General features: G+C 51.2%; 2 protein-coding genes across 21 annotated transcripts in view; one reads left to right on the top strand and one right to left on the bottom strand.

The window, feature by feature from the left end:
• The window catches only part of LOC144767284 (TSC22 domain family protein 1-like), a 40,376-nt gene extending 14,103 nt beyond the window's left edge, over positions 1–26,273 (bottom strand). Inside the window, 3 exon segments of the mRNA XM_078650791.1 lie at positions 17,462–18,113; positions 24,039–24,422; positions 24,424–26,273. Coding sequence (XP_078506917.1) covers positions 17,462–18,113; positions 24,039–24,422; positions 24,424–26,273 — 2,886 coding nt within the window.
• DNAI2 (dynein axonemal intermediate chain 2) overlaps positions 1–26,730 on the top strand; it is a 375,814-nt gene that overhangs the window by 217,138 nt on the left and 131,946 nt on the right. The window lies entirely within an intron of this gene.

The following is a 26,730-nucleotide window of genomic DNA, read 5'->3' as shown; positions in this document are numbered from 1 at the left end:
CTCTGTCCCGCGGTAGCGTAAGAATCTTGTGAGAGAACCACGGCCTACGCCCTCCCCAAATGAATGTAATAAGTTTAAGTTGAAGGCCCTGTTCCTTCTCCCTTGCTCTAGCTCCAGCGACCAAACCCCCCCTTCCCAAGAACACCTGGGTTAGGAAATGGGGCAAGGCAGATATGCCATCTCTCTGCTCATCTTTACTCAATTCCTGCCCCGACCTTTCTGGCCTCGCCGCCCCGGTCCAAATGGCCACTATTGACAGCTGGCTGACCCAGGCAGGCGACGACTTTGCCCCTCTGAGGCGGATCACGGTTAAGCGAGCCCATGCTGCTAACCGTTGGTTCACCTCCGAGCTTAAGGAGAAGAAACTGGCCGCGCGTAGAGCAGAGCGTGCATGGAGAAGGGACTACTGTCCTGCCAAAAAACTCTTTTATCTCTCTGTGCTCAAAGCATACAAGCAAGGCATCCTCGATTCCAAGACCCTGTTTTATTCCAACAGGATACTGGCAGCAGAATCCCAAACTAAAGAGATTTTTGCTACGGTACACGAGCTTGCCTCATCTAATAGAGTCATGGCCTCGATCCCCCCTTCCCAATCGCTCTGCGACTCACTTAATGATTTTTTCATTAACAAGGTCGCAAAGATCAAGGCCAACATCCCCCTCCCCTCCCCTACCTTCACCAATCCCTCCCCTCCTGCTGTCGCCTCCAAACTTACTTCCTTTCCCCCCCTCACCGAGGTCACGCTCCTTCCCCTCTTCGCAAGACAAAGTCAGGCTCCCCCCTAGACTTTGCCCCGGCTCATATTCTGAGAGAAATCTTCCTTAATTGCCCTACCCCCCCCTCACTCTTCTGAACGAGTCACTCAGCAATGGTGTGGTCCCCACCGCTCACAAATTCGCGGCTGTTATTCCCATCCTTAAAAAGCCCGGTGCCGACCCTTCATCACCTTCTAATTACCGTCCTATCTCCCTTCTGCCCTACTTGGGCAAGGTTCTAGAAACCCATGTCACCAGCACTCTGAGCACCTATGTGGAAGCTAATCACTGCCTCTCCCCTCGGCAGGCGGGTTTTCGCCCCCTCCATTCTACGGAGAAGGTGGTGACCTCAGTGATGGACTGCCTACGCGAGGGCATTGATACCAACTTTCCGCAGGCCCTCATTCTTTTAGATCTGTCCGCCGCCTTTGACACGGTGGACCACTCCATCCTCCTTACCCGTGTCAGGGCGGCGGGCATAGAGGGCCTGGCCCTCGCCTGGCTTGAGTCCTTCCTGAGCGATAGGGCTCAGGCGGTCCATCTAGCTGGTTACACTGCTGTCCCTCGTGGGGTTGTATGTGGAGTTCCCCAAGGTTCCTCACTTTCTCCCCTTTTGTTTAATTTATACATCTACCCCCTTATTTTTTTGTTACAGCAGCTGGAGGTCACGGTGTTTAACTACGCCGACGACCTCCAGCTTATCTTTAACCTTTCCCATTCCTCCTCCTCATCCCTGAACGTCCAATCCATCATGTTGTTCATTCAGGATTGTATGAACTGCAACCACCTCAAACTCAATCCGGACAAAACAGAACTAGTCCTAACTGGAGGTGGTTGCAGTCCCTGGTCCCCCTCTTACTGGCCTCCTTCACTTGGTGTCCCTCCGATCCCGGTTCCTAAGGTCAAAACCCTTGGTATTCTTTTGAACTCCTCACTTTCTGTTCACTCCCAGGTCAACTCAGTTGTTTCTTCCAGCTTTTTTTCCCTGAGAACCATTAGGAAGATCTCTCGCTTCTTCTCTCTGCCCGCTCTAAAGATCATAGTAATGGCTATGGTGCTCTCGCGCCTTGATTATGGCAACATCATCTACAACGGCGCCCCAGCCTATGCCATTCGCCGTCTGCAGCTAGTGCAGAAACAGGCTGCCCGCCTGATTCATGGCCTGCCTAAATTCCATCGCGTCACTCCTTTATTGCAGGCCCTGCACTGGCTGCCGGTGAAAGAGCGAGCCTTGTTTAAGCTTGGCTGTACCACCTTTCAGGCCAGAATGGGCACCGCTCCGGAGTTCATCTGCTCCGCTATCATGCCCTATACGCCGGGCAGAGAGCTTCGCTCCTCTCATCAGGCCCTGTTAACCATCCCTCGTTTCAGAAAGAAAAAGGCAGGCGGAACAAAATTCGCAGTTCTCGCTCCTGCGTTCTGGAACTCTCTCCCGGCGGAACTCCGCGGGACACCCTCCTACACTGAGTTCCGGAAAGGTCTAAAAACCCTGCTCTTTTCTCGAGCTTACAATGCCTAGTCTTCCCTCCGCTCCTGTTGGCCTTCCTACTGTTCAAAAGCGCCAAGAAACCGCGTGGTAAAAGTGCGCTATAGAAATATTTTTAAATTCAAATTCAAATCTGATATAGAGGAATGGGAGTGGGAAGGCATTGGAATAAATATAAAATGTTGGGAAGTACAGACATCTTAACAGCATTAAGTCCGCCCAGCCACGACATCACCAAGAGTTTCCATGCCCAAAGGCCCTCTTACATTCTCTCCAGCTTACCTGGGTCCACGCGGCCAAGGAGGGAGTCAGCTGTAGACCCAAGTACCGCATGTGACTAGTGGCCCATTGGTAGGGGGCGAGTGCCTCCCGAAGCGGTATCTCTTCCTGCGGGATCGTGAAGTTATGCGCCCAGGATTTGTCATGATTAATTTTGAGACCGGAGACCCGCTCAAAGGGGAATGGGGTGCTGGGAGAGACTACCGGGGGCGTGAAAGCGTGAGGATGAGGTCGTCCGTGCAGAGCGCCACCTTGTTCTGCCGGCCCCCAAGAGAGATGCTGTGTATGTCTGTTGCCTGCCTGATTAGCTCCACCAGGGGCTCCACCAGTAGGCCAAAGAGCAGCAGGGATAGGCCCCACCCATTGGCAGGTACCCCGATGTATAGTGAAAGGCTCCGTAAGTTGCCCGTTTAGTCTAATCCTCGCCTGCGGGGCAAGATAGGGCGCCATGATCATGGATACCATTTTCCTCCCCAGCCCATTTCTCTGCAGCACCGTCCGAAGGAAGGCCCAGTCCACCCGATCAAATGCCTTCTCCGCTTCCAGTGAGAGGAGGCAGGCCGGTATATCCCAGTGTTGCGCCTTCCCCACTAAGTGCACGATCCTTCGTACATTATCTGCCCCTTGGCGGTTGCAGGTGAAGCCAACATGGTCCGGATCTACCAGACCAGGCATGTGGAGTTCCAAACGTTTTGCAAGCACTTTGGTATAAATTTTCAAGTCGGAATTTAACAATGCTATAGAGCGGTAGGAGGCACAGAGCGCGGGATCCTTCCCTGTCTTAGGGATCAAGGCTATCTCCGCCATACCCATAGAGGGCGTTGGCCCATCCGTGTCGGAGAAGGAGTTATACAGCCGCAGGAGATGAGGCTGAAGTTGTGGTTGGAACATGCTATAAAGGGATAGGGGCAGACCATCTGGGCCCGGCGTTTTACCAAGCGGAAGGTCTCGTAGGATGCTTGTGTTTTTGATGTAGAATCATATTTGTAGTCTGCATCTGTTGCAGTGAGAGATTTATCCCATTGTATCCATTGTGAATGGAAGGCTTTCGTGTTTGGAATGCTTGCTTTCGTAACAGCCTCTAAGGTTGGTACTGGAGGTATGACAATTGTTAATTTCTCCTGAGCTAGTGCTCTTTCTCTCACTACAGGAGTCTGTACTGCTGTCACTATTTTTTCAGTTGAGGCAAAACGCATTTCAGCGTTTGTGTACAAATGTGATTTGTATGCAAAGGATAGAGTTTCTCCTTTGTTGATGGCCAGATAAGTTTACCCTGAATGACCCGCGACTTCTAGGATCATCAAATTCGTGGTGTTTACACATGTGTGAAAGTGTTTGGAAGCTATCATGTCAGCTTGTATGGAACAGAGTATTTTTGTGTGTTCCTGTGTTCAATGTCAAACTGAAAAATTAGGTCTAATTAAGTCGTCGAAAGGTTTTACTTTTTCTGCGTAATCTGTCAGATAAATATCATCTACGTAGGACAATGCCTCCTCATTACAGTTTTGAAGAAACTCTGATACTCTTGCTGAGAACAACCCGGGGCTATTCCTATACCCTTGGGCATTCAACAGCATTGGCGTTGAGAGCCTACGGCCAAAAATACTGTCAAATATCTGCTTTTAGGCACTATATTTTGGCAAAAGAAATCATTTGAGATATCTAGTGTTGTTTTGTATTTCTTCCGCATAATGTTATTCACTAATGCAGCACTGTGTGCATTTGGTACTGCAAATGTTTTTGTGCATGTGTTAAATTTCCTGTAGTTTAAAACTAGACGGTATGAAATGTTGGGTTTCATTAAGGGAAACAAAGGATTATTTATTTATTTTATTTATTTATAAACATGGAAGAGGTGCCACTTTCAATCACACCTTGGTATTCAGGTTGATCTAAGATCACCCTGACTTGCTTCTTTGCGTCATGTTTTATTGACTACTGTCTCTGTGGAGTTGGAGTAGTTTTAACTGGGATTTCATGGTGAAGTGACTCAGCATTCTACCCTACATGATTACAGTATAATGCAGGAGCTAGCGCTACTACCCACTCCTGCGCTTATGTATGTTTCAGTGACTCTGGAACGAGGCATGAGAAGGTCGGTAATATTACATCTTCCCCTTTTGGCAGTTCATAACAAACTCAGGTGGGCAATCTTTTTCATCCAAAAGGATATTGTGTCCATATGTCAGGTTCTACCAAAAGAGACCTTTTACTTTCCTTGGTACGTCCCCCTCCATTTGTAGTGTTATTTCGTATAACTGATGTGGGACACTTACCCTGGTATCAAGTGTTTCCACTGTGATATGTTCATTCAACGCTGCTGTCATTAGAAACTCCATCAGGTTCTGTTGAGCTATTGTTGCTTCTGCTGCGCTGTCTAGCACGTCAGAGCTCATTCAATAGTTAAGACCAGCAATCTTCTTCTTTTCAAATTGAGGTTTAGATTTTGGTTTATCTTCTTGTTTGATAATGTAGTCTGAAGTGCGGTGTGTGTCTCTTGGCTTGACTCGTTCTTCTGATCTGCGTTCTGAATGTCCTTACCTCTTGGAGTTTTTTGATGAACCCTGAAAAAAACAAGAGGAACGTGTACCAGTATCCTGATACCTGTCAGGTTTTTTTGATATTTTTACGCTTTTTAAGGTTATATTTTCTATCAGCGGGCCCTGTTGAGGAGACCCACGCTGTGATTGTGATGTATTCTGCTTGTTTTTTTATTCTTTATTGTCCCATTTCTTTTTAGGCGAATTGAGTGCTTGCTTTGAGTTATCCTTTTCAGGATTAGCCATTAATTGTGGTTTCACTGGTCTATTTCCCAAATTATTTCTATCCGGTGAAGCAAAGGTATCTTCGTTAACTTTAGGTAATTCTCACTCTTGTTGTGCAGAAGTGCATTCCCTCAGGCGTTGGCGTATAGCCACCACTTCTGCCTCCACTTTTTATGTTGACTAACTTGTAGATACCTGGGAAAATTACCTATCAATTTCATCCCCAAGTCCAGGGCAGGTTATGCCCTGAACTCGTTCTGTATTTGTTTCAATACTTCTGGTATGACTGCTATTGAGGGGGTACCATGCTTGCTGGTATAAATGGATGAGAAAACTGTACCGCAAGTGGTACAATCTTCTATCGGGGGAGCTATCCCCATCGGCAAGCAAACTGTCAGTATTCTGAGTTTTTCTAGCAGGCCTGTATGGGTAAAGTCTGCTTCAAGCTGTGCTATTTTCTGTGCTACCCAGAACGGCATTTGCTCACGTTTAGTGGGCATTCTACCCATAATAGCGTTCAGCGTTTGTGGGGGGATTTTTGTTGCAGTCCCTTGTAGTTGACCAGCTTGAGTAACCCTTGTAGTTTGAATTGTAAGTGTTTGCATTATGAACTGTAGCTTTATTATTTCTTTGTAAAGGGGTCGTAAGTCTGCTGCTTGCAATGTATCGTTGGTTGGTTGGTTGCTTTATTTCGATATGCATATACCATAAAAGCATTACACGAAAATATATAAAACAGCACATCGTGAAAAAGAGACTGTACATTAAAATCAACAAGTAAAAATGACAATTAATCAGAATAAATTAGTTTGAAAAATGAATTAAATCGATATAGACAATCTTTTTAGGCGAATCACCCAGGCCCATTTTAAAAATTTGGATACGGCGCAAACAATGGGAGGAGCTGTGTCAGTTAATAGAATCCGTAGAGCCACCGAATACTGTCGAGTACCCATCTCTCTACAAGGTGGTTTGAGCCAGTGAGATCTGGGGCGCACATAATCCGGGCATTCAAAAAGGAAGTGTGCCACAGTTTCGGGTCTGTCAGTACATAGGGCACAGTTGCGTGATACCTGCTTAGGCGAATTCCATCTGGAAAGAAGGTCGGCTAGGGGTAGAGTCCCTAGTCTGAATTTAATATAAAGAGCCCGATCCATGGGGATGGTAATAATGTCCAGGAAGGGTTCGAAAGCAACAACATCTTTTATTTTCAGGTAAGCTGCGGTGGAATTGCAGTGACGCTGATTGCTGATGAGCTTTGAGGAAACCCATTCCCAATATATTTTTTTCAGGGTCTCCTTCGGAGGAGCTGAGTGGGTGGACCAACAAGAACCCAATCCCAGGTCCACAAGCAGGTGTTTAATGTCCCTGAGCCATTTGATCTTCTGCCAGCCATCGGAGTGCATAACCTCTGCCAGCCCGTCTGCATAAGATTTTAATTCCGGGACCCTCCACAGGCGAGCCCACAGCAGAAGAGGCCGGAGGCGGACCAGGTCCTTGATTGATTTACAGCCCGCGTCCATGAGCACCGGAACTGTCGGGGTACTCATCGGAATGGCCAAGAGGTCCTTAATGAATTTATTCTCTGCCTTAGACAAAGACTCCATATTACCCAGACTCCATAACTCAGCTCCGTAAAGTGAGGCGGATACTGCTCGAGCTTTGTAAATATCTATTATCGGAGCTACACAGTGTTTTGATGAATTATTGTACTCCTTTAACAAGGCTCCCCCCACCCTTTTGTGGGCCGCAGTCATTTTGTTAATGTGGGGAGACCAGTTCATAACATCACTCAAACGGATACCCAAATAATCAAATTCTGTCACTCTTTCAAGGGGGATAGAATTCAGAATGGGGGGGCGGCCAAGTTTGCGGGGGGGTGCATGATTAAGTACTTTGTTTTGTCCACATTTATGACAAGTCCTCTGTTTGCACAAAAATCCTGAAAGCGGTTCAGGAGCTTCTGGAGGCCTTGGGGAGTTTTCGAGATGAGAAGGGTGTCGTCGGCAAACAACAGAGTTGGAATCTTAACGCCACCCAAGGTGGGGGCGTCTGCTGGTTCTTCAAGCAGGTGCTCTACCACCCCATTCACATAGAGGGAGAATAGGGTGGGAGCTAAAACGCAGCCCTGCCGGACACCCCTCGCAACCCGGATCTTATCTGTCTTTTCACCATTCAAACCCCATCTAACCTGGGCATAGTTGGCATTATGCAATTTCATGAGGAGGTTTAAGATGTAAGGGGGCATCCCTAGACCGTGCAACACCCTCCAGAGTTCCTCCCTAGGGACCAGGTCAAAGGCAGTCTTCAGGTCTATAAAGGCCAAATAAAGACTGCCTTTGCCCAGCTCCACCACCTTCCAATTGAGTAACAGGAGTCTAAAGACTTGTTCGATGGTTCCTGTGCCTGAGCGAAACCCAGCTTGCATCTCAGACAGTATGTGGTTATCATCCACCCATGAAAGAATCCTCCCCAGAATAGCTTTTCCCGCCACCTTCTGGGTCGAGTCTATAAGGCTTATTGGCCTATAGTTCCCTGGTAGATCCCGACTACCCTTTTTAAAAATTGGGACTACCTCCGCCCCTCTCCAGGTCTCTGGGACAGGTCCTCCCTCAATAATAGCATTTAGAAGTGCAGAGATCAACACCCCCCATTCGCCTGGATATGCTCGAAGAAGGTCCCCTGGTAACCCATCCGGGCCAGCTGCTTTTAGTGGTGTAAGAGTTTTAATCAGGTTCGTGACCTCCCGTGCAGAGAAAAAATCCATATCTCTGTCCAAAGTATAGGGGGGAAGGATAAAGGGGTCATTAAGCGTGCCTTCTATGGCGGAGTAGAGAGCCAAAAAATGGTTGAACCACGCCTGGGCAGTGATAGTACAAGTCCTTAAGGTGTCGTCAGGGCGATTCCTACTGCCCACCAGGTCCCAAAACCCTTTGGCATCCCTCCCTCGACTGGCAGCCAAAAGATCCTGCCAAAAGTTATCCTCCCATTCTTTCTTAGCGTTTTTTTGACAGTGAGAGTATAACCTTCTGGCCTCCCTAATCCTGAGTTGTAATTTGGATTTAACTGCATCAACAAGCAGAATCTTCGCCTCCCTGCACTTGCGATTAAACCAGCCTTGTCTGGCCCGGGGACCTAGTTTCTTCCCATTGGCGCTACCTGAGACAAAAAAAAGATCACTAAGAGCCTGGGTTAAGTTGCAAAACCTGACAGGCACATCCACCAGCCCGCCCCCCAGAGAGTCAAGGTTTTCTACGGCTGCAGCTAAAAGCTGCGTTATAGAAGATATTTTCTCCACTGAGAGCGACAGCTTAGCCCACTTTAGCCGTCGACCACAATTGGATACTGATGACATATCCGGGGCAGGAAAACAAATAGTTCTGCTCCCTATACCATCTAACCACCTATGGGTCAGGGTAAGCGAGAGAAGGTTGTGGTCACTCTCTACAGAGGGTATGATAACCATATCCTTTACCATGCTCCATAGGTGTACGTCAAGGAGAAAGTAATCAATTCTTGACGTATGCGCGGGCCTATTGTATGTATGGGCTCCCTTTTTGTCAGAACTAGTCCTGCCATTACGGGCCCTCAGGTCAAACTCCATTGTTAGGGAATTGACCTGGAGCACCACATCCGTCCATTTTTTGATTGGACTGAGCTCTAGAGCTGGTATCCCCCACCTATTGTCATCGACCTCTTGATCCTGTGAGACTTCAGGGCCAAGAGGCTCGAAGGTGCAATTAGAGTCGCCCGCAACCAGAGTACGGTGCTTATGTGGGGAGGATCGAAGCAAGGCCTCCAGACGGGCTATGGTGGGGGATTCTCTACCCCCCTTCATACCTCGGGCATAAATATTGAAGATATTTACAATAACTTGACCCTTGGAATTTTTCAGGGTGATGTTGAGGAGGTCCGGGCATTGGGTATCATGCTCCTCCACCCTACAGTTAAGTGCGGAAGCTACACAAACAAGGAGGCCTCCCGAGGGACGACCCCTACCAATCTCTGAATGTACAGCCGGTATATGGTGGGATGAGTATCCTGCCTTGTGAGAGGGCTCCCTACTCCAGGTTTCCTGGAACAGGCATATGGAGTATTCCTCCACAAGAGCGTTCCAGTCGGGCAGGGCCAATTTCCTGTCCAGACCGGCCACATTCCAACTGAGAACCCTAACAAGTGGGTCCGCCACAACCGAAATGCTACCGGGCTCAACAGGGTCCACCGTGTCTGTGTCTCCCGGGGGAGGACAGGCAATGGCAGGCTCAATTTGGACCATCGCCGCCCCTGCTTCCCCTATATCGCCAGGGGCGACCTGCTCCCCTGGAGTAAGCAGTAGGTCATTTCGTACTACAAATCTGGAGCTTCTAGTATTAGATGTTCTATCCACTCTATTAGTTCTACCCCTACTAGTTTTCGAGTGATCAAGGGTTTGTCACCATCCCCTCCCTAGGTCTTGCCAACCACCCGAAGAATTAAAAATCGGGCCAGTAGTATGGTTATAATACTGTGGCGGTGGAGCTGATGTAATAATCCCTGGCCACGGAAGACTTGAGGGGCAAATTTGCTCATTAAACAGACAAGTCGAGACACTGGTGGGACGTGGGTAAAAAAAAGTGAGGTCAACAATGCCAATTCCTCCATTACTTAAGCACCAACCCTGTCTTGTTAGCCATCCTACCACCCTTGGATCTTGAAAGTTAACCACAATACAGTCCCCCCCCAGGCTTTTGGTGGTAGAGCCTATCCAGTCTATTCGCCTTACCCCCAATATAAGACCATCCACATACCCTGGTAGAGGCCGATTCACCCTTAACCAGTGCATAACTTTATTTTTAAGCATCTGGAAGGTTTCTCTCTGTCCCGATAAGAGTGGAGGGACATTTTTTAGGATTACTACAAAGGGGAAGGAGTCTGGGGTGAGGTTCATGGGGGGTTTCTTATGAGGTGGCTTTATCGGGGGTGGTACGGACGGTCTGGGGACAATAGGAGCAGGGCGGGGTATAGGTTTATTTGCTAAAGGTTGATTACCAATAGGTACGGCAGATGATAAAGCAGTACCCACTCTAGTACCCACGACACCCCCTTTTACTACAGTGACCGAGGAGTTTGAACTAAGCGGCGGTTGTTGCGCCGCAGTCTGAGCAGGGGCTACAATGATGGGGGGATTTACGACAAGTCCCAGTGGTGCTAGATTGGGAGGCTTAAGAAGTCTCTTTACAGCCGCACTATCATTCTTTGCTAGGAATGGAGAGTTAGATTGTTGCCTTTGTCCCTTAGCTTGTGGTGCAACTTGGGTAGTGTTCTGGCACTTACTGCTTTCATCCAGCCTAGCCTGAGCTTTTATCAATGCCTTTGTAGAAAAGAAATGATCTAATGTTACCTGCTCGAAATGGTCTAAGAGGTCAGAGAGCTTACTAATGCGTTCCTCTAATGGGAGCAATATTGACCGTAACAACCTTTCTAGGTCAGGGAATAGACTGCTTGGGGTGGCGATTTATCAGCCGTTACCAACCCAGTGACTGGAAGAATGATAGAACTAAGATCTGGGCTATCTAGTGTCGCAACAACCCCCTCTTGGATAATTTCCCTACCACGGCTTACTTCGGTGACAACCTTACTGGGACACGTACTTTTGTTAACTTTTCTAAGTTTGTGTGAGGGCTTAGCTGGGAAACATTTTCTGGACGCAGTATTCCTTTTTCTTTTAGAACCTGAATTAGGGTGGGTTAATGAAACCTGAGCACATAATTCAGCTGTACAAGTTATAGAATCTGTATGACTCACACAAGAAGGAATCAATTCGCCCGCAATACCCTGGTTCTCCTTATTAGTAGTAGCATCATGAACTAATTCGGATACATCAGGCAAGTTTAGTGATGACAAAGGTGTTACTAATGCAGGATAGATTTGTGCAGAGCGTTTATCCACGGGATTTTTAAGAAGTTCGATAGATAGTCTCCGCTCTGCACGCCTCTCAGCAAGCGATATTTCTTTGTCAATCAACTGAATCGGGCGGTTAAAAATTTTATCCAAGGGACCAATAACTGTTAGCCCGGCATCGCTCGGTGATGTCATCAAGGCGGTGCTACTTAGGAGTTCCGGCATTCCTTAAGGTTATCAGCCCTTTTGCAACACTTAGTGGAGGGCACTTGTATAGCACAACAATGTACTAAGGAAAATAATATCCGTTTAGAATCAATGACAGGGGGGTGGCCCAGCCCAGCCTCTACCGGCCCGGACGGCCACAGACGGTCCCGCCCTTGTCCCGGGCTTCTCCCGGGCGCGCTCCCGCGCCGGGGCACAAATAGGTCCTTTTATAATGAGGGGGAGAGTTTATGGGCGGGGGGGGGCGGGGCCAGCAGGGAGAGCAGCCCAGGTGTTGTGAATAGGGCACGCAGGGACTCCTGGTTAGTTGAGTCCCTGCTCCCACGCTCGCAACCCTGCCGGCAGCTCCAGAGGCCCCAAGGTCAACACTCCTGTCCCAGAAGGCACACGCTCGGTGTGCGGTGCTGCGGGACCCGCGAAGCGGGTCCGGCGAGGTCTCTCTCTCCTCAAGGGCTGACGCAGAAGCAAAAGGTCAGTGGGAGCAACAGCAGGCACACAGGCGAAAAAAGGGTCCCGTTGAAACAGGCTCCTCGCCCGCTTTTCACTCCGTGGGCGGGGGGGCGGGGCCAGCAGGGAGAGCAGCCCAGGTGTTGTGAATAGGGCACGCAGGGACTCCTGGTTAGTTGAGTCCCTGCTCCCACGCTCGCAACCCTGCCGGCAGCTCCAGAGGCCCCAAGGTCAACACTCCTGTCCCAGAAGGCACACGCTCGGTGTGCGGCGCTGCGGGACCCGCAAAGCGGGTCCGGCGAGGTCTCTCTCTCCTCAAGGGCTGACGCGGAAGCAAAAGGTCAGTGGGAGCAACAGCAGGCACACAGGCGAAAAAAGGGTCAGCGTTTGTGGGGGGATTTTTGTTGCAGTCCCTTGTAGTTGACCAGCTTGAGTAACCCTTGTAGGTTGAATTGTAAGTGTTTGCATTATGAACTGTAGCTTTATTATTTCTTTGTAAAGGGGTCGTAAGTCTGCTGCTTGCATTGTATCAATCTCTGGATGTGGTGTGTAAGCAGCTTGGACTGGCCGAGTCGCTCCGTCTCTTCTGAGTGGACCTAGTCTCACTTTTTCTGTGGTGTGTGGAAGGGAGACTTTAAACCATTTTATATGCTCTTGGTAAGTTTACAGGACTTCTGTGTCCTCGTATGGAGAGTATTCATCTGGCATTTTATCTGGAATGTAACTGTGAAAAACATATGTACCTGCGTCTGCAGGTGGGAATTTACCCCAAGAATAGAGCACCTCTGTCCTGTATTCCTCATGTGCCTCAATCACGATCGTAACAGTCCCACCTAATGCCGAGAGACCATCATTTTCTAATTTTATAGCATTTGCATTTCTGCATTTTTCTGAAATATTTAGAGCACCTTCCTGTTCAGCTTTTTCCCTACTAGCAGCACTAGCACCACTCGCACTACTTTCTGCTGTTTGAAACATTATGAGTGGAAGTTTTAATAGAGGAAGAGATACATTTTTACACAATGTGGGGAACTATAATCCTTCAAGCTTGAACAAACCTGCAGCCAATACATAGGATATACCTACTCAGCTGCGGCAGACTTTTCCCTTCCCACCCCTGAAGTCTCTGGGAAAATATGAGTAGGGGTCTCTGAGAAAGCACTACTGAACTACTCAGATTTAACCATTAAATTAGAACCAAGCCCCATGTTGGGTGCAATACTGTGTAGTTCCTATAAATCTATCTAGGATATGCATGTTTAGACAACATAAACTAATGGATTGGTGTCAGTCGTGCTCACTTGGACTCAGAGAAATACACAGCATAAACGATGGGGGCGTTTTCAATCTGCATTTATTGAACCAGCGTCATTCTACTATAAAATATGTGTGCTGCGACAGTACTTAGACAGAAAGAGATATATATGGTTGCAAATAGTGGTGGGCGGCAAATTCCGTTCCACTTGCGAAACTTGCAAAATTTCGGCATTTTCACGTTCCGCGCGGAATGCGGAAATGTCAAAACTTCCGCGATCCACGTCGGAACGGAATTGTATCATTAATGAGGGTCTTCTCCAATGAGTTGGTTGGTGATTTTTCTCACGAGTTAGTGTCTGTTCCAATGATAGGTTTCAGTTCCCATAAGCGAGTGTCTGTTCTAATGAGTGGATGTCTGTCCTAATTGGTGGGTATGAGTTGCTATGAGTAAGTGCCTATTCCTGCCTGTGAGTATATTTTCTCCTGCATGTGTCTGTTGTGAAAGTAAGTAACATTTCCCATTAACAGGTCTCTGTTTTGAAGTGTGCATGCCTTCTCTAATGAATGAATGTCGGATACTTGAGTGTCTGTTTCCATGAGTATATTTTCTTATAAGTGAGTGTCTATTCCAATGAGCGGGGGTCTATTTCAACTAGCGGATGTCTGTTTCAATGAGCGGGTGTCTGTTTCAATGAGCGGCAGTCTGTTTCATTGAGCGCAGTTCTGTTTCAATGAGCGGGTGTCTGTTTCATGAGCGGGTGTCTGTTTCAATGAGCGGGAGCCTTTTCTCATGACTACATTTCTGTTCGCATGAGAGTTTGGTTTCATGAGTGTGTGCCTGCCCCTATGAATGAAAGCCTTTTTCCATGAGTTGGTGTACGTTATCACGGGCAGGTTTCTGTTCTCGTGAACAGGTGTATTTTTCCATGAGTGGGTGTCGGCTTCCACGAGTGGATCTGTGTTCCCATGAGTGGGCGCCTTTTCCCGTAAGCCAGTATCTGCTACAATGGGAGTGTGTGTATTCTCATGAGTAGATGTCTATTCCATGAGTGGATGTCTGTTCCCATGGGTTGGTGTCTGTTCTCTAGCATTGGTGCCTGGTTCTGTCAGTGAGTGTCTGCTCCTAAGGGCATGTTGCAGGGAAAGTGGTCCCAGTATACACACTACAGAGAACACAGACAATCTTTTGTACTTTACAAACGAAAAAATATATACATTGAATTTGTGAGAGATGTTGTTTATTCACATCCTCATCAGAGCACATATATGCAAAATCTCTTCATTGGGTATAAACATTGTGCCCGGAGAGGAGGGGGGGAGGAAGTGGGGAAGGTAAGTGGTTTTGTGAGGATTAAAGTTGTGTAGACAGTTTAAAGGGTTCAGTGTGGTCACAAATTAAATAGTTGACGTCACAGAGACATACCATTTAGCCACATAAAAACAGTTGTTTAACCATGCCGGTATGATAAAACACAGTAACAATAATCTGTTGTTCTTGGGTAGGCCAGAGTACAAAAGTCGACGTTTCGACCCCAGACCTGCGTAGGTTGAGTTACACCTTACTATGGGTTATTCCTCAGGACAAGGACGTGTGGCAGAAGTGGGGCACCTAGGGTAAATGGAAATAGAATAAACTAACGAAAAATCACCTACTTAGGCAAAGGGCAAAAAAGCTCCAGATAGTTACCAGAAAGCCGCCCTAAATGTGGGGCTGAGTCAAGGGAAAAGAGGGGGCCCCGCAGGCTCCTAGTAGCAGAGAGCACGCTATAACCTGAAAAATAAGGTATATGTATAAGTGGTCTATATTCTAGGGGAGTGCCACAGACAGAAGGGCTTAAACAATTGCCAGTTTAAAAGCATGGTACAGATTCATTTTGTTTTTTAAAGGTATTTTTATTGCAGATTTACAAACAAAACAGTGTATTAGGCGACCTTAATGCCCCCGAGCACCAAAAGACACAATACCAGAACAAAATGTCACACAGCCATTCAGCCCACACCCCGGAGGCTGGGCGGCGCACGTGTTCAGTCCCTATATGGTGTCCAGGAAGCCACCCCATAGAGGTATCTAGTCAACATCACAATTTAATATCTGCTTTTCTAGAAACTCCAAAACAAACCCCGTCCCTCGTACCCTCATCCGATTACAGCTGCTCACCAGGTACAAACACTACCATCAGCTACACCTTCCGCACCTCGCATTCATACTCCATCATTTCCCGTGCCAGGGCTCCTTATCGTCTATTGGGCGCCAATCTATATGTCAACCGGAGCCCGGTCTACGGGCGTTCTCCCTATGTCTGCATCCAATTCTCCCTGTTACTGGTGTCCCTCCACTTTCTGCAACGGACCATTGCCAACCCTCCCACTGACCCTCCCCCCCAGCTGCTACTGATGCAGGCAAGAAACTCCTCATAATTCAAGACTGTGCTACCTATGGGTCTACATATCCCCTCCATCATGTCCCATGGAGCCCACTGCCCGGCTCATGACTCAACCTGCCTCCTCAGTCAGGTAATCCTTCAGGGCCTGCACCAGTACCTCCCAGGCCCTCACCATCTCCAGACCCTTCTCATTCGCTGTCCGAGTGGCCTGCCTCAGCCTAACCACACCCTCACACCTGGCCCATTTCTGTAGCTCATTTATCCACCTCCTAAGTGACGGGCCTTCCTTCGATTTCCAGTGCCAGGTGATCTCCCTCTGGGCCAGTATGAGCCCGAGGTCAATAAATGTACTTGTGAGTTTCGTTTTGGCCGTGTGGGGAAACCAGAGCAGCAGACATGTTGCCATGTCGTACTCCACTTGGCGATCTGTAACTGCATTGAGAAGCTCCCCTACCTCCACCCAATACGTCCCTAATTTCGGGCACCCCCACAGCAAATGGTCCAACTCTGCCTCCAGCGCCATGCATCTCGGGCATGCCGCATCCTGCACTTGGAAAAATCTCCTCAACCGCCCCGGGGTCAAATAGGCCCTGTGGAGAATAAAAAAGTGCACCTGCTGAAAGCGGGCATTTCTGCACCCCTTCCATGTCCGTCCCAAAATCTGGCTCCAGACCGTGTCCGGTATGGGTTTCCCTATGCTCTCTTCCCACTTCTCTTTCAGGACCGAAAGAGGCTCCAGCCCCTCCTGCAGCATTCTAGAGTGGAGGCAAGTAACCGTCTTGATCGTGCCCGCGGCCATCACCACATACTGACAGGCCATAGTCGTGTCGGGCTCCGCCAATCCCTTTTTCCAGTGTTTCTGCATAGCTGCCACTACCGCCGCATGCAACAGGTAACTCCCATCAGGCAGTCCAAACTGCTCCTGAAGTACTCTAAAGGGGACCAAGACCCCATCAACATACAGGTCTCCCACCACCTGAAGGCCCAAGTCCTCCCACTCCAATAGCGGAGACCAGTCTCCCCCATGTGGCAGCGCCGTCAACATCCCCAGGGGGATCTCCGGTGCATAGGGGCGCACTGCTTTCGCCCTCTTTAAGCTCCTGTGCCAACACAGCTGCAACGTCCTCTCCTCCACGGTCAAGCCCCTCAACTCTAGTTTCTGCTGCATAATCATATACGATAGAATGTGTCTTTTAATGCCTGTCCCTCTAACTTGGTCCGGTCCCCAGAACTCCCTAGCTACATGTTGGGTAAGTACCTGCAACTGTGCCGCCAGGTAGTACAACTCAAAGTCAGGGACCGCCATCCCTCCTTCAAGCTTGGGTCTCATCAGCGTGTTCAATGCCACCCTGCGCCTCCATGGCCCCAGAGGAAGTCAATAATCATCGTCCGAAGTTCTTTAAAGAACCGTTGGGGGACCCACACCGGCAAGGTGCGAAAGTAGTAGAGCAGCCTGGGCAAGGCCACCATCTTTAGCAGTGCCACCCGGCCCTGTACCGAAAGTGGGAGAGACGCCCAGAAAGTCATGCTGCCCCTCAGGGCCTTAATGCACCGTCCCACACTACCTTCCAGTAGATCTAGAGCCTCGTGATATATGCGGACCCCTAAATAAGTAAAGCAAGTACCTTCCCATATAACATCCACCTTTGGCGGCGGGTAAAGCACATCCTTCCGCAGTGGAAAAACACACGTCTTGTTCCAATTTACCTTGAGGCCCGACAATTTCCCAAAGCTTGATAACATCGCTACTGCGCCTTCTAGTGCCACTCCCGTGTCCTCCAAGTACAGCAACAAATCGTCCGCATACAATGATATGTGGTGAAGCCCTCCACCAGCTCCAATCCCATTGTACATCTCCCCTGTCCGAGCCTGGGCCGCCAGCGGCTCCATCGCCAATGCGAATAGCAGAGGAGACAGCGAGCTTTCCTGTCTCGTCCCTCTATGCACCCGATAATCAAAGGATATCACAGAACCCAGTCTCACCCTGGCTGTCGCACAAGAGTAGAGAACTCTCGTCCAGCAGCCGAATCGTTCACCCAAGCCAAATTTCTCCAGTACTCTATCAAGGTACACCCATTCTAGGCAGTCGAAGGCTTTCTCGATATCAACCGTCAGCACCGCTGGTTTTTGTTCCGGTTCCAGTTGGCTCCCCAACACCCGCACCAAACGGCGAACATTATCGGAGGTGTTCCTAGTGGGAACGAACCCCGCCTGATCGGTGTGTATGAGAGTCGTCATATGCGGCAGCAGTCTAGTGGCCAAAATACGACTTAGGATCTTATAGTCCACCGTCAGCATAGACAGCGGTCTATATGACGTAACATCTGTAGCCTCCCTGCCGGGTTTCAGCAGTGGGATCACCAGCGCCTCCCTCATTGATCGGGGCAGGCATCCCTTCTCCAGGGCCTCGGAATAAACTCCCAGCAGCTTAGGGGCCAAGACATCTACATACTTGGCATAGAATTCAATCGGTAGGCCATCAACCCCCGGCGTCTTGTTCCTAGCCATTTGTTTAATGGCTGCTCTGATCTCTGAAATCGTAATATCACCCCCCTTCGCAGTATCTTCGGTCAGCACCGGGAGTCGAGCGCCCGCTAGATAAGTCTCAATCTCAGAGGCGGCGCCCAGCAACCGACTTTCATATAAAGTCGAATAATAATGCAAGAAACACGATTGGATGTCGGACTGCGAGTATACCACCTCACCTGTCCCCTTCCTTACACTCATGATTGGGTTCCCTCTAGGTACGGGGTTTGCTAGTCTCGCCAGCAGCGTGCCCACCTTATCCCCTTCCGCATGTACCTTGGAGGCATACAGCTTATAATCATAGCACCTCAATCGTTCCGTTTCCTTGCAACCAACTTCCTCGCCTCCAGCAGCCTGGAGTGCAAATCTGGGTGTTCAGGCCTTTGCCGTTCTAGATCCCTTAGTGCACCCTCTGCTTTCTCCAAATCAGCCAGGACTGACATTCTCACATTCGAAAACCTTCCTATGCAGAGGCCCCGCACCACCACCTTCATAGCATCCCATTCTACTGATCTAGAAGTGGCTGTACCCTCATTCTCATCAAAATAACGCTCAATGTCCTGGCGGACAGTATCACTAAACGCCGGGTCCTCCAGAGTATCAGGCTGCAGCCTCCATGTGGGGACCGCTGATCTCACTCTCTGCCATTGAACAGAAACCAACAGGGGATTATGATCTGAAATGGTCCTGGCTAAATACTCCGTATACGTTACCATGGCAGCCAACGGACCACTACACAAAACAGCATCTATCCGTACATGTAGAGCGTGTAGTGCCGAGAAAAAGGAGTAGTCCCTAGAATCAGGATGTTGCTCTCGCCACACATTAATGAGACCCCACTTCTCCTGCCAATCCTTCCTTAATGCAGCCAATCTGCGCACCGGGGAATCTGCCAGCGGAGGGTGTGATCTATCCAGCAGTACCTCCGTAATGGAGTTAAAATCTCCCCCCAATATTATGGGACCGGCAAGAAAATGAGCCAACGAACCAGATAGCCATTAAAAAAAGTGAGCCTGATCCATGTTGGGGGCGTACACACTGCATAAAACCACATCCCGACCGTACAACCTCCCCTCCACCACTATTTATTGACCTTCAGGGTCTACCCGATGGTTCGTGGCCTGAAAAGGGATACCCGCTCTCACCCATACCAAAGCTCCCCTTGCAAACGCTGAATAGGATGTGCCAAATACCTGGCCATGCCATCTCCTCTGCAAGGCAAAGCATTCCTGTTTAGTTAAATGGGTCTCTTGCAGCATCGCTATTTGGATACCCCGCCTCACCAGATAAGCATGCACCTTATAGCGCCGTGACATAGTCCGAAGACCACGGACATTCCATGTGAGACATTTCAAATTAGGTAACGTCCCCATGGTAAGCAACAATCAACCACCCCATCAGTATCCCTTGACCGCCCACAGCAGTGCAGCACCATCCCACAACCAAAACCCCCTTACAAACACCCACAAAAACTCCCACCACCTCCCCCCCAGAACAGGACCTAATAACACATCATCAGTCCCCATCCAAAAATCAAACATAACACCCAATCTTCTATTCTGCAGTAGCCACTACAGACGGCCTTAAGGGCAAAGGGAGGGCGACCCAGAGCCAACCGGGGGCAGACCAAGCCCTCCTCCCATGCCCACGATCCCATATAATAGACCAACACTGTACCTCCTGTCCCGCAGAGCACCAGGGCCAACAATCCCAACATAATCAGTTAGCCTGGGCCATATCCAGAATTTCATTCATTAAAGAGCCCATCTGCCGTTTGGGGGGTGACTAGCTGACCACCAGCGCCGTCCACGTCCGAGATGTTACCTCCTGATTGCTGCTCTTCTCCGTCAGACTCTGACACCACCGACTGCTCCTCTCGTTGTGAGCCTGTTATTACCGCAGTTGCCAACAGAGCCCCCTTCTTGTCCGCCGCCAATAGGCCTTCCTGCATCGCCCTCTTAAGTCTGTTCCACTTTCGGATGCGTTGCGACTTTCGTACCTGGGTAGGTCTTTGTCTCGCACTCTCTCCTTTACCTCTGCGGTCAGTTCCAGCCCTGTACGACTCCAACCAGGTCCAAGCATCGTCGGGGGTCTGAAAAAATTGGGTCTTTTCATCCATGATCACTCGCAGCTTAGCTGGAAAGAGTAAGGAATATTGTATCCCCTCATCTCTTAGTTCTTTTTTCACAGCTAAATAAGAAGCTCTACGCTTTTGGACCTCCTGCGTGTAGTCCGGAAAGATCGTGACCGGGCTGTTATCCACCTGGAACGGACCTGTCGAACGTGCCCTCTGTATCAGTAGGTCCCGGTCCTTGAAGTGTAGTACTTTTACCACCACCGGCCGCGGTGGGCGGCCCTGCGAAGGCGGCCTTGCTGGTACCCTATGCCCGCTCCAAAGAAAAGAAGGGGGGAGAGGCCCTCTGGGGCCACCACTGTCCTGAACCAATTCTCCATATAAGCAACCGCATCGTTCCCTTCAACTTTCTCCGGCAAACCTACGACCCGTACATTGTTCCTCCTATTTCGGCTTTCGGAATCTTCCGCTCTCTTCTCCAGAGTCGTCAAGCGATCGAGTATATCGGTTAGGTAATGTTCCGCCATCACCACCGCAGGTTTGAGTTCCTGGAGCAGTGGTTAATTTTCCTTCACCCTATCCTTCAACTTAGAGTGGTCCGCCCTCAAGAGGCCCAGGCCCATGGCGACCTGCGCAATATCCTGATGTAAGGACTCCTTAGTGGCTGTGATAGCTTCCAGTATTCCATCCAACCTTTTGTTCAGTCTCTGCTCCTGCGCCGAACCCACAGGATCAGGTTGAGTTTCAGGGATTGTCACCGACTCGCTCGCCTGACCGTGCCCCTGTAGCATTTTCAGTTCTCGAGCGGTCGCGGCCAGTTCGAGCTTCCAAATCCCCGTTTCCCGTTCGTCGCCTGATGGGCCGCCCGCACTGCTTTCTACCGCCAATATGGCGTCCCTCCGAGAATATGCTTCGTTAGCAGTTGCCACTCCGGGGGGTGTAAATATGCGTAGGCCGCCACTTCCTCCCCCGCTCCGCTTACCGATGGGGAAGCACCCGTGAATTTTTCAGTGTATCCGTGCGTCAGGTCGGTCTTCCAACTTCGCACTCGGGCCCTCGCTCCAACCCTTTCCTCGCCTCCACAGCCCACCGTGTGTCGTTGGGACCCGTCAGCAAACACAAAATGGCCGTTCCTGATCAGATGTAACCTCCATCGGTGGGACAGGAAGCACCGTGAAAGGGCCCGCCACCACACCCCAGTAGGGAACAACGGCTCGTGAACTTCCCTCCGTTCAGCAGGCCCCTCCAATATGTCCGCCTCACTCTCCAGAGGCACTGGCTGAAGAAGTCCTGCGTCGTCGCACTGCGATCGTCAAGCCACTGCGAGAGGTTCAAGCAGGCACGCCAGCTCCAGGTTCAGGGAGCAGCGCTGAGCGGTTCCCGGGTCCCGTCCCCCTCTCACGATCCAGGAGCCAGCAGAGTAAGCGGTCAGGTCATGCCACACCTGACGACCATCCCGGCTGCCAATCACGTAACTGGGCGCCAACCCGTGCCAGCACATTCAACGGGGGGGGGGCCTCAGCGCCATCTCCCCAGTCCAGTGTACATTCGCCCCTGTGGGCCACTGCGCTGCACGGGGGCGCAGGAAGTTACCGGGGCCACGGCCCGACACCACCGGGCGCCTATGGTCTGCAATCAGTGGCTCCAGGCAATCCCCACTGGTGCAGTCCCAAGGCCAGCGCTCCAACCCGCAGCCCCGCCGCAGCCCGCCACCGTCCGACCTTCCTCACCAGCCGCTGTCGCTGATCTCCCTTGGAAAAGTAGGTCTCTCCCACATGGGCGCCATCTTGGGCATCCGTCGTCGCACCAGCGGTCGTCGTTCCCCAAGGCTACGGGAAGTTCCACTCCTTCCTGGCTGCGGGTGTCGTCCCCTACGGAGCGTAAGCTCTCCCCTGCTTGCCTCCCCGGCCGTCGGCCACCCGCTGCACTTCCACAGTCCGCTCCGCCTCTCTGCATTTAGTTTCCCCGGCTCGGGGCTGCCGCCATCTTGCCCACAGATCTCAGCGCCTGCAGCCTTGCTCTCGGCCCTCCAGACGCCGCGCGGGTCTCCACTTCTTCGGAAGTGTGCTCTAACTCTGCCTCCGGTGCTCCGGTCAGGGGCCAGCGCCGCAGGCGGCTCTCAGGCGAGGGTAATCAGGAGAATTGCGGGATCAGGTGCGGAGCTACGGGCTCACGCCGCCATCCCCATCGGCGTCCAAGCCACGCCCCCATGGTACAGATTCATGTTATTAGCTAGGCACATTACTTCCATCAGGAGGAACCAAAGGTTTCCTCCACCAATGCCGTTAAAATTAAGAAACTGGTCATTTGCGTAAAAAATTGTAAAACAAACGGAGACATGAGTAAGTTACTCAGTTGATGCATTGAAACAGCCAAAGCGTAAAGCGCTAGACACAAGACATACGTTGGAAGACCATAACTAAATACCTGTTTAAAGGTATGCACACTAATTTTCAAGTGAGGGCATAGAAAAAAGAAAACATGGGAAAAGGAAGATTTACTCTACCGTCCCGTGACATACCAAGTTGTACTCAATAGTGAAAGAAAAGAAGTCAAAACTCACCGCTCATCGGCGGTTCAGTTAACTCGAAAAAGACAACCCCAAGCCTGAATCTGTAGGAATCAAGAACAAAATGCATTCACCATAAGGATTCGCTCCCACAAGGAACGCTATATTCCATCACTGAAGACGTACCTCAAAGTGACCATGGATGTGCCAAATTCACGGAGTGCCGGCAGACGGGGAACTTGTTTAAATACACGTGCGTGTTTAGCGCGTGTACTTGCAGCCGCTAGATGCTGACAAGACACCGCATCACCGCGTCCCGGTGTCCATAGACACTAAAAATAGACTATAAACTGGGTTTATGTTAAACAAGCATTTACAATGCAACGGTTTTGCCTTTGTTAAAGTTTGAGCTATTGGCATTGCTCTTGAAAATATTTTTATTTATGTTTTTTTTAACATAAATAAATAACATTGTCATTTACAATGCCACTAGCTTGATCTCTCGCAAATGACACACACAAACACCCACAGAGAGCCCCCCCAATACACACTCAGAGGCCTCCCCACACACACCCACACAGAGCCCCCCACACACACACCCACACACTGCAAGCCCCCAACACACTGCAAGCCCCCCAACACACTGCAAGCCCTCACACACTGCGAGCCCCCCCACACACTGCGAGCCCCCCAACACACTGCAAGCCCCCCCACACACTGCAAGCCCCCCCCACACACTGCAAGCCCCCCCCACACACTGCGAGCCCCCCCCCAACACACTGCAAGCCCCCAACACACTGCAAGCCCCCACACACACTAACATCAAATCAAACCACATCTTCAGCTGTTTTGTGAGCATGGAATATTCACCACCAAGAATTATGACAGGTCTCCACTCTTCTTTGCCTTCACCTTTCTTCGAGAATATCAAAATTACTTTCTCCGTCTACTGCAGTTGTGAACACATTCCTTTTTTTATTGTTCAAAAGTGTTCTGGTGCCCATGTGCTGAAGTTTGCGCTACAGAAATACATTAAATAAATGTGAGCTGCAATCTAACACATGAACTCCAAATTGCACTTTACTTCTGAAAGTTTGTGTCGCATCACAAACACACAGCAGTACTTTGCTGTTACGGAAACGTGTGCTTTAAGACACACAGTTTCTAAATGCAGTTTAAGTGGAGTTAAGGCCATCCAAAAAGTGCTGTCCAAAGTTCACCGGTGTATAATTCTTTTATAACATAGTAGTATTACATTAGGGTTCAGATCTACAAAATTAAACCCTGATGCATAGCAAGATGCACAATTCCACCCAATACTGTAAGCACAGAACAGCAGGTACAAAAGGAGAGTACTGGAGAGTGTTTTCGAAGTCACAGGACACTCCATCACCGAGTCAAACAAATTATGAAAGGGAAGGGGTACACCAGAGGCCATCACATGACCTTACCTGTCATCCTCGCCATCGACCAGAGGTAACGACTTCAATGGAAGAAGCTGACCAGGACCCGCTAGACTGCCACCACTCCCTTCCAAGGAAGATGAACCGCCTATTCCTGAAAGGCCTTCGGCGATGATTGACTGCGGCAAACCGGCCACCGAGTGCTCCATGAGACGCCTTGCATCTGCGATCTGATTTGCCACTGACTGGATGAGTGATGGCGCAAAGAACTGAGCAGAACTTAGAGGTATCTGGTGTGGCATGTGCTGGGACACCGGTACACTGGCAGGATGGTGAGCAACACCCTGAGCCCCGTTGTGTGCAGTGGGGGGCTGGGACATGACAGGTGCAGGGCCCAGACCAGCAGAAGCTGTCAAGTTGATCTGGCTAACAGGCAGGGGGAATTGGGCTGACGGCCGAGATCTGCTGATTACTCATTCCTTGAAGCACGGGTTCCAATCCTTGACCCTGGGGTTTTGCGGAAACGGGGGCGTTCTGCGCTGCCATGACCAATTGCTGAGGAAGACCCTGAGGGCCCATCGGCACCCCCTGGGGCTGAAGCGGCTGCAGGAGAGGTGTAGCCAGAGTGGGGGCACTCTGCTGCATAACGGAGGGAATTCCTTGGTTAATAGCTGTTGGTGCTTGCTGCGCCGTGGAGGGCAGATTCAAGTGCTGACCCACTGCCACATTATGACTGGACTGCGACACAGTGGGCAGATTTAAGGATTGACCCAAGCTGTGACTGACAGGCGTTGCGGGGGGAAGATTTATTTGCTGGGCCACACTCTGACTGCTGGCCACTGACGTGGGCATCATCGTGGGTGCATGTGCAGCAGTCATAGCAGAGGCTGTGGATTGTGCAGCTGTGGATTGCATGTGTGCCGACAGATTGTGACCGGGGGCCGCTAGCCCTGGCTGTCCTGACACTACCGTGGTCTGCAGCTTATGGGGGTGCTGCAAGTAATCAGCCACGCTCCCTGTAACAGTAGTCTGAGCAGCCGACATGGCATGGCTCTGAGGGATGAGGGCGGAGGGAATCTGCTGCTGGGCTGCATAGTGGAGCTGCTGGGGTAGAGTCTGCACAGGCTGTGAATAGGGGGGCTGTTGGTGCAGTGAAGGCACGGCCCCCATACTATGACCAGCCGAAGGGTTCAATGGAGGTTGGTAGCTCTGCTTTTGCTGTCCATAGCTGCCTTCAGGCGGGTGCGATTGTGCTGGCAAGTTGGCACACTGAGCCCCGGGCTCCGAGTACCCCTGCTGCAGGCCGGTGCCTTCACCACTGCCAGCGCTCTCCGTATAGTGGCTCAGAGTGCTGCTGGCCGAGCTCTCGCTGGTGCTGTCCCTCTCCTCGGCCGCCTGCCTCACACTCTCCACCACCCTGTGAGGGGCCTCCACAGGCTGCTCCCGCTCGTAGTACTCGGTGCAAGTCCAGCGGCCCTTGCGGAAGGGCTCAAAGCTAGAGTCCAGCTTCACCACCCGGAACCGTGATGTGGCCGCCGCCGTGGCGGCAGCTGCGGGGGGAGGGGGCTGAGTCTGCGGCTGCTGCCCCACGGCCGAGCCCAGCGCGGCGGCCGCCACCGCCTGCGCCACCTGTGCGATGGAGCCCCCGGAGGCCGGATGGGGGGCTACGTGCACAGCTCCAGGGAGGTTGTTCATCATGTTAACGTTCACTCCAGCCATGCCCCCGGGCAGGCCAGCGGCAGGAGGCTGCAGGGGCTCGGGGTGCAGGGGCCCGGCAATGCCATTGATGAGCAGCGGATGAGGCTGAGGAGGGGGCAGGCCGGGCAGGCGCGGTTGGTTGGGGGACAGCGCCCCGGGTGTGTCGGCCTCCTGCAGGTTGCTGAGGGTCTCCTCGGATGAGCTGCGCCCCGGCGCACCTAGGTCCGTAGCCCGAGAGAGGGAGGCGTCCAGGATCTCAGAGGAGGACAGCTCTTCGGTGTGTGACTCGTCCAGGTCGTCGTAGCTTTCCGTGTCCTCGGCGATGCTGTTGTTAGAGCTCAGGCTGGCCGAGGCCTGAGCCGGGGTCACACTGGTGATCTGGAAGCCACTCTTCTTTTTGGGCCCAGTGGTCTGAAGTGGGGGCTGCAGGCCCAGGCTCTGCGGGGGTTGCGGGCCCAGCAGCGGCTCGTCCAAGCTCAGCTGGCCACCCGAGGCGGCTCCCGCGGCGCTGCCCCTCCTGGGCACTGCGGGCGCCGGCTGCGCCATCTTCCTCACCTCAGATGGGGCCTCGGGCTGCTGCTGCATTGTGTCCCGGAGAGGGCGGGTCGCCCCTGCACTAAGAGGCCGCAGTAGGCTGCGGGCGGCCGGGGCACAGGGAAAGAGCCGAGGTCCGGCTGGGGGAGATGTTTAGGCGCGACGGGGCGGCACAGCAGAGCAGGTCCATCACTGGTGGCCGGGCGGCGGCAGCTGCATGTTGCCGTGCCTTGGGTTCCGCTCCCGGGCTCTCTCCTGCTGCTGGTCAGGCACGGGGATGCTGGGTCACCGGCAGCCGGGCAGCTAGGAGGAGGGGCGAGCAAGATGGCGGGCGCGCATGCGGTGTCCTTCCTCTGCCGGGGCCTGGGCTCTCTTCTCGGGTGCCGCGGGCGGGGCTCTCCTGCACCGGGGCCTCGCTGGCAGCCGCACTCCTTTCTCCTGGCATAGAAAGACCGGCGCCGACTTCCGGCTTGCCTGCGGCCCGGCCGGACCAGATTCGGGGGCGTTC

Source organism: Lissotriton helveticus, chromosome 7, assembly GCF_964261635.1.
Source record: "Lissotriton helveticus chromosome 7, aLisHel1.1, whole genome shotgun sequence".
Taxonomy (NCBI): Eukaryota; Metazoa; Chordata; class Amphibia; order Caudata; family Salamandridae; genus Lissotriton; species Lissotriton helveticus.
The sequence above is the reverse complement of the archived record's forward strand: the minus strand, read 5'-3'. Positions and strand labels throughout refer to the sequence as shown.